At 41.4% G+C, this 8,437-nt stretch overlaps 1 protein-coding gene across 2 annotated transcripts; it reads left to right on the top strand.

Moving 5' to 3' along the window:
• Window positions 1–145: 145 nt before the first annotated feature.
• On the top strand, window positions 146–8,003 carry ddx59 (DEAD (Asp-Glu-Ala-Asp) box polypeptide 59). Of its 2 annotated transcripts, none has more exons than XM_034213121.1 (8): window positions 146–215; window positions 532–1,382; window positions 2,324–2,506; window positions 2,605–2,694; window positions 5,314–5,565; window positions 6,701–6,853; window positions 7,380–7,508; window positions 7,621–8,003. In XM_034213121.1, the coding sequence occupies exons 2-8, from the start codon at window positions 549–551 to the stop codon at window positions 7,879–7,881; spliced, it is 1,902 nt and encodes a 633-aa protein (XP_034069012.1). In that variant the 5' UTR covers window positions 146–215; window positions 532–548; the 3' UTR covers window positions 7,882–8,003. The 2 variants fall into 2 exon arrangements, with proteins under 2 accessions (XP_034069012.1, XP_034069013.1); XM_034213122.1 differs by having other exon boundaries at window positions 2,327–2,506; window positions 7,621–7,904.
• Window positions 8,004–8,437: the final 434 nt, after the last annotated feature.

An 8,437-nucleotide genomic window follows, 5' to 3' on the forward strand; every position in this document is an offset into this window, starting at 1 on the left:
AGAAGACCACGAATGTCAATAAAGGTTTACAGTAAGGTCAAATATGTTTACGATTGAATAAAAAAAACACCAACAAGGTCTGTTAACAACAGAAGGGAGAGTAAAAGGGCGATGTTCCACGAACCACATTTCCCAACATGCAAAGCAACACACGTCATTGGTCTGCGTCGTCAGCGATTGTTTTGAATCGCTGGAAAATAACGCGTTGGAAGAAGGTATGTGTAACTTAATGCTTTTATTGTATTAAACATTCAGCGTATACTTCCCGGCGTTTATGAGTCAGGTCGAAGTGTGGTTTGACAAATGATTTGACCAAATACATGAACATATGACTTCCTTCTGACTAGTTAAGAGTAGAAGCCAAGAGTTGCTGTTAAACTGGTGTTTGTGATAGCCTACTGTTATTTTGTTACTAAACGAACATGTGTACCTTTGGGAATATGACTTTTACTCGTTATGTATTTATGTTCGGTAGAAAACTTAACTCTGACCTTGAAACCCTTGACATTTATGTTTCTTGATGTTTTGCAGGTTAACAATCCGGAAAAATGTTCATGCCAAGAGCCCTAAAAGTAAAGAGACCTGCCCAGGTCTCAGGCCCAGTGTTGAATAAAAAAAGCAAGGTATCTCAGGAGGAGAGAAAAGATGAAGGAAGTTCAGCGACACCAGTTCAGAAGGAGGAAATCAGTGAAGGCACCAAAACACAGGATGAGACAATAAAAGCAAGTGGAGAATCAGCATGTTTGACAGAAAGCCAAGTGCTTAAGGATGAAGACCCATCCGCCTCAAGTGATGAAGAGGAAGAGGAAGAACCTGTCAAATCCTTTAAAAAGAGCCAGAGGTGGCCTGAGCCAGGAGAGCCAGTCTGTGTGATGTGTGGTCGCTATGGGGAGTACATTTGTGACAGTACCGACAATGATGTTTGCAGTCTTGAGTGCAAAGCCAAACATTTGTTCAAAATGGGGATGGGCACTGGTGCGGACGTGTTTAACCGTAAGGACACAATTGGAGATGAAAGGACTCAACCTCAACAGTCAGCGGTTGACACTGATGGAGTGGGTGGAAGTGAGGCAGTCTATGCCTACAAAGATGATCTGTTCATATCAGGCCTAACAGAGGAGCAGGTGCAGCGTATCAAACAGGAGCTGGGCATAGAAACCCAAGGTAGTGAAGTCAAGAGGCCCATCCTTGAGTTTGAACACTGTGGCTTCCCTGCCACGCTGAATGGCAACCTGAAAAAGGCCGGGTATGCGGCGCCCACGCCGGTCCAGATGCAGATGGTGCCGGTTGGACTCACCGGCAGGGATGTGATCGTCAGTGCTGACACAGGATCAGGGAAGACTGTAGCCTTCCTGCTGCCAGTGGTAGTGAGGGCACTGGAGGTACAGTAGTGCCTTTTTATACCAAGAGAAGGAGACTAATTCATCTATAGGAAACTTCTATAGGGATATGTTATCTAGAAGAGATAAACACATTTGGCAAACACCTCCAGCATCCTGCATGTCAGAAGTCAGCCTTATTTAACCTTACATGTCGGCAGATTTTACATTTTAAGTCACGGTGATAAAAACATATAAATTAAACCGCATCTCGGCCTCCACATAAACTTAGCCTTGTTTGAGTTATTGCATTAATACAATTTGGAAAAGCAAATACAGTTACATTCTAGCAGTAATCGTGTTAGCCTTGATAATCCATCAATCACTTAGGCATACTGATGTTAAAAGGAATGTAAACATTTACACATAATAAACATACGGTGATGCATATCTGTAAATATCTGAAACAGGTTAACTTACGTTTAGAAAAAATACAGAATTGTTTTATTCTTCTTCTTAAACTACAAAAGTTATTCTTCACAAAAGTTCAAAACAGTATTTACAATTATAATAAGTAGTGACCAGCATTAACAAAGATATTGTCCAGGTCAAGTAAATCTCTTTGTTTAGAAAAAATCTAAACGAACCTACTTTATTTTGGGAATTATCGTCAGTATTATTATACAGCAGATTGTTTGCATGGTTAGAAGGTAAACTCAACTGAAATGGTTAGATATTTCAGACTGATATTTTACCTATGAGCAGAAGTGTCCTTTAGCAAGATAACAATGAGGGAGCTGGCCATTAAGTCCAAAATAATTCATCTATTTTTAATGGGAACAACTACAAATTAATAGTACTATTAAACTATTCATGAAACGTCTCTCTCATATAACTTAATAACATGTATTGCTTCATGGCTAATGGCTGTTGGGCTTGCATATGTGTGTGTATGTTTATATAAGTATATATTGCTTAAGATAATGTACGTTTTTTTTGTTTAGAAGCCAACACAGAGTGCAGGCAGTCCTGTGGCTCTCATCCTGACCCCCACCAGGGAGCTGGCCATTCAGATAGAGAGGCAGGCCAAGGAGCTGGTGATAGGTGTCCCCAACATGAGGACCGCTCTGCTGGTGGGTGGCATGCCCCTCCCCCAGCAACTCCACCGCCTCAAAAGCAGCATCAAAGTACACTCTTTGTCTTTACAGTGACTTTCTTCTTCCTCAATCCAAACACTTTGTAGCTTTCCTACAGCATCATGTTCTTTTCCCTCATTCCCCTTTAGATTATCATAGCCACCCCAGGGCGACTCATCGAGATCCTGAAGCAGAAGGCAGTGCAGCTGGACATGGTGAAGGTAGTGGTGGTTGATGAGGTATGATAAACACAGAGCATTTCAGATTTCCTAGAGGTTTCATTCTTTAGTGAAAATGTTTTAGACAAAGGTAAATCCATCAAAGACAGTAAAGTTGCAGGTCTTTGAAATCCTCTGCATCCAAGTCTTTAAACTTAGTATCTCCCAGAAAACCAGTGTGTGTGTGTTGATACAGCAGCCCCGCCAATTTGTTTCTATGTGTCGGTACAAGAAAGGCTCTTGAGGCCTAGTACCAGGGCCGGTTCTAGCCAATTTGCTGCCCTAGGCGAGATTTCATATATAAAGAATAAATGAAAAGTCTCTATAAAAGGCAAATACACTACAAAAACAGAAACCTATTGACATAGGTAATAGATGTCAAAATGGCTTCAAATGTATTCATTATTGTATGAACATGTTTGAATTGGGGGGTGGACGTCACATTCTCTGGGGGGTCCGGGGGTATGCCCCCTGGGAAGTTTTTTTTTTTTTAACATTTTAAAGGTCCCATGTCATGCTTTTCTGGTTAGTACCCGTCCCCTTGTGTGTTATGAAGGTTTTTATGCATGTAAACGGTGTGCAGAGTCAAAACCCTCAAAGTACACCCTGTAGCGAGTAAAACTCTAAAACAGAAAATACCTCCCCAAAACGCCTCGTTGGAGATACATCACTGTCCATTTGATTCTTCTGGGTACGCATGATGTCAACCGTACCCGGAACGAAATGGACCAATCCGTGGAGCCGTTATGTTACGTCTGCGGAGCCGTTACGTTAAGCCCCCGCTGATTGGTCCAAATTGACCAATCCACGGACTTCCTCACACACACACTCAGTGCAAGCAGCTCTGCTGATTTCTCTTCCCTGGCTGCAGGCTGATAACAGACAGTTGGGATCGCGGCGAAATTCTCTCTGCAGACTCATTCTCACAGCGTTTATCAACCTTTTTCTTACTCAATATCAAGCCACACTTATTGTTTTTACTTCGGCTGTGACTTTGTGTGTGCTCAGGATGAGTTTGGCTGTGTTTCGCTGTGTATCGCTAAACAAGGAAACAACACCTCCACGGAGCTCAGCGCGATTCACAACGTCCCGACCAATCGGAGCACACTGTGCTCACAGGGAGGGTGGGGGCTGGAGCTATTGGAGCTACAACGAGCCGTTAAAGGCAGAGAGTGAAATTCAGTGAATACACGTAGTTTACAGAGATGCTGTATGAGAAACCAATGTGAGTTTGGAAAATTGCACAATATAAATCTATTCTAGTAGACCTCAACAATGGAATTATGATCAGTGGAAATGGCCATGACATGGGACCTTTAAAGTAAAATGCTTCAATCTGGTGCACTTTGAGCACACAATTACTAGAGACCTGATCTAGGGGGTACAACTCTAAACACCCATATGAAAAAGATCGGTTTACATTTTAATAATCAAAGAAGTATGTGAACATAACCAATAACCTACCATAGCCAATAACAAATAAATGTAGCTTATTTTATTTGTGTTAATTCATATCTTATTTTACCTAGTTAACATTTATTTATTTATTCATATTTTTGTATCTCTCCAACTTTAAATGATATTTTTGGTTTACTGTCCTATAGTATACATTGGAATGATTTCAAACCTGTTTTTATTTATCCTAATAATTATAAAGGAGTGCCTTGAAAATATGTGTTTACATAATTTGTGGTCAAAACGTTTGAGACCCACTGAGATAACTTAGACTAAAATTAACTTATCTAAACACTCCTTTACCTCACTGAGCCTCTCAGTCTGACAGGAGAGCTCTCTTCCACCCTGGTTGTAGAAACATCTACTTCTTATATCCGTTAGCGCAGCTAGCACCAGATTCTAATAACAACAGCGCCGGTACCGGTGCGCCCTCTCCCTCGCTCGCTCTCTCGCTCCCACGCTCGCTCTCTCGCTCCCACGCTCGCACTTTGGCTGTGAGCTGCGGGCGCCTGATAAGCCAACATCCCCCACTTTCATCACTTACAGCGCCCATCGTACAGGACAAATGAAAAGTGTAACCGGGGTGAAAAGGGTGTTACATTTACTTAATTATGAATGTTGTTACATCAAGGCCGAACATTTGGATGAGCGCCAACGGTCAAAAATGTTTTTTCCCTCCCAGAGCTACCAGCGCAGCCCCCCCAGATCTGGCGCCCTATGCAACCGCCTGTGCCAAAAATCGGCCCTGCCTAGTACATACAGTGGCAATGTCTCAACATTTAGCAAAAATACACCTTTATTGAACATACAGTAACACAAATACTACAAATCCACATAACAAACAATCAAAAATGAAAAAGTAGTAGTTTTTTTTTTGGTACCTGGCTGGCGCCCCCTAGCAGCGGCGCGCATTTTTCAGCAGCGGCGCGCATATTTCAGCAGCGGCGCTGCGCCGCCACTATTTGTATATATAGGGGAAACACTGGAGTTGGACGTTATGAGGATTTAATGATAGCTATCTTTGACTAAAGTCGCCTCATTTCCCAAAACATGCTAACAAATTGAGGATTTCCTTAATAATAGTTTTTAAAGTATTTCATTATATGCTGTTAATTGTACAGAAATCATACAATTGTGAAATGGAGAAAGTCCTGCAACCTTCTGTATTTGGGGTGTGTCCTTTAGGTTGACACTATGTTGAAGATGGGTTTCCAGCAGCAGGTGTTGGAGGTTTTGGAGCACGTCCCAGAAGAACACCAAACTCTGCTGGCCTCGGCCACCATCCCCACAGGGACGGAGGAGCTGGCTGCCCGATTGGTTCGCGACCCTGTCCGTATCGCTATTGGAGAGAAGAACCAGCCCTGTGCCAACGTGAGGCAGATCGTGCTTTGGTTAGAGGAACCCTCCAAGAAGAAGAAGCTGTTTGAGATTCTCAATGTAGGTTAAAGACTTGAGGTTTAGAGCTTTTAGAGTTACTTCAAAAGGTACACAGTGTTTTTCCTCAGGAAATCTTAAAATATGGAAAAATGTTGGGTGGAGTACCATTTGACTGCCAACATAGGCTGTCTATTATTAAAAAGGTCAGCAGTTTGCTTAGGTCTTGTGTAACACAAAGTCTTATTGTACTCTGGAGAGTGCTTTGAAAGGGACAAACACGGAAAGTGGATTATTACCAAAATGTATGTTTATAATGGCTATATCACTCAGTCTTTATACAAACTAGCCCCAGCTTGACACTTTAAAACGGTCTGTTTAAAGGTGATAATTCCTAAAGCTCCAAGACCAGTCTCCGCACTACACCATATTTAGACAGCCATTCTGCAGCCCTGCCCCTGTCTGGAGGAAATGTGTGGGCCTCGGGCTATGGCCCCAGTCCAGGAATCCCAGCAATGGCTTGCACCATTTACACAGGGCAGGACAGGAAGGGTCCGATTCAGCCGGTAAATACATTTTGTTAGAGCATTGTGTGAGTAACAGGAGCTACTTCTCTGAGTGGAGGGTGGTTGTAATAGGGATTTTTCTTTTTCTGATTATGACATCTGTTATTGAATGCAGCTCAGAGTATAAATCTGCCGTCTCTGAACAGGGGAAGGTGGTGTAGCAGGAGTACTGTAGAATCATAAGGTTATTACAAGGGAAATCGGATGGTACACTCAGGAAAACCAAGACTCTAGAGTCGACATGACATAGAAATCAGTCATAACCATCATTATCACTTTACCTAACCTGCTGCGTGAATCAGAAACACGTTATTTTTCAATGTGGAAAAGTTACGGTTATCTAGATTATTGGTAGGCATGTCAGCCAGTCCTGCAGTAAGTGTTTTGTTGGCTGGAGAGTCAAGGTCGCAATCTTCAAGAGGACTTAAACCTCTGAACCTGTCCAAAGGTTTGTTAAAAATAACATACATGCCCTACATTTTAAATGTCACATTCCTTGAAGCCTAATGAGCAAATCGTATATGTTAAAATATATATAGTGTATGTATATACAAATCCATATAAAAATGCAAAGAGCAAACAATTAATAATAAACTAACATCACCCCTTTGTTTTTCCTTGTGGGTTTGCAGGACAGTAAGCTGTACCAGCCTCCAGTGGTGGTGTTTGTAGACTGTAAACTGGGGGCTGATCTACTGTGCGAAGCGGTCGCCAAGGTGACAGGCCTCAATACTGTGGCAATCCACTCTGACAAGACCCAGTGGCAACGCAACCGCATCCTCAGGGTGAGACCAGCGGCAGCCAGAACATGCGCTGTCAAGAGGATAAATAACACTTCTCCTATGTTTGTTGTCCAAGAGTGTTGCTCTGGAATAACATTTAGCTTCAGGACCACATACACCTAGAGCTGAGACTTCAGACTCAACTGTTGTTTTATATAATATTGAATGCAGAAGGATGCTGTAACAAAATACAACTCCTAATAGAAATATATATTTTTTTTAATGGATTTAACATCTTTCCTCAGAAAGGAAAATTGGGATCTTGCCAATTTATAATATACATATCTATGGTTTTATTGTTTTTAAGATGGACAAACCAATAGATCCAGAGTTTAAAATTATATTTGTTGAAATCCTGAAGCATACATATTGTTTTTGCCGATATTTTTTCTTAACCATGGTTATCATTTACAGAGGTCCACAAAACTATGTTGAGTTTTAGTGAAATGTACGTCATACATTTTGAAATGCTGATCAGGCTTAACATATTGTAGCTTACAATTTAATATTTGATCTGTGTCATCCTCAGGGACTTCTGGAAGGAGACTTTGAAGTTGTGATCAGTACAGGTGTGCTAGGCAGAGGACTCGACCTTGCCAATGTCAAATTGGTGGTTAACTTTGACATGCCAAACACAATGGATGAGTATGTCCATCAGGTTAGTAATACTGGAGTAGAATTGTGGTTAGGTGTGAGTGGTCCAACTTTTTTACAGCATTTTAAAGTTAAAATTGAGCAACACAAGACATATCTTCATTTCTTACATCCAGGTGGGCAGGGCTGGCCGGCTGGGACACAGAGGGACAGCCATCACCTTTCTCAACAACACCCATAAACGGATGTTCCTGGAGGTGGTGAAGCGGGTCAAAGCCACAGGGTCCTCACTGCCTCCTCAGCTCCTTAATTCCCCCTACCTTCATGAGCAGCAGAAGAGGGAAAGAAAAAAGGTCAAGCAAGAGTCTGACAACACGCTGGTCACTAAGAACAACCTCATAGACATCATAAGGAAACACGACCGACGCAAGAAATAGTCTATTTTTGTAATGCCAGTGGTGATGTCTATTTATTTGGTAAATGTTTATTTTGTAAATAGTTTTTTGGTGAAAAAAAATTGTCAATGAATAAATGACTTTTGTAATTTATGTACTACAATGTATTCAAATAGTGGTATTATCTTCTTCAAAACACAGATTTAAAACAGGCTGATGTGCCTTTTTTGAATACTGAGGTACAGACTATGTGTATATTTATTTAAATTGTATTGTTTTATATAAGTTACTTTGACATTTCAAACACTGAGTAAAATATATTGTTGACAGGAAAAATATCAAATCTGGAGCCTTTTGAAACGTAGGCCTACTGCCCTTTCCCACCGCAGATATAGTTTGATATGTTTTAGTTTAAACCCTAGAGTACGTCACTTTGTTAACGGTAGAGTGCTAATTTTAGACAGGAAAACATGAGCAGCACACTTTTTTTCATTGGGAAACATACAGGCTTTCCGGCTTCACTTTGTGGCGCATCTACACAACATTATAACCTTGATTATGCTGCCACCCAGCGTCAGCCTCAGGTACCTACATGTTG

The sequence above is a fragment of the Gymnodraco acuticeps genome, unplaced genomic scaffold, assembly GCF_902827175.1.
Source record: "Gymnodraco acuticeps unplaced genomic scaffold, fGymAcu1.1, whole genome shotgun sequence".
Classification (NCBI taxonomy): domain Eukaryota; kingdom Metazoa; phylum Chordata; class Actinopteri; order Perciformes; family Bathydraconidae; genus Gymnodraco; species Gymnodraco acuticeps.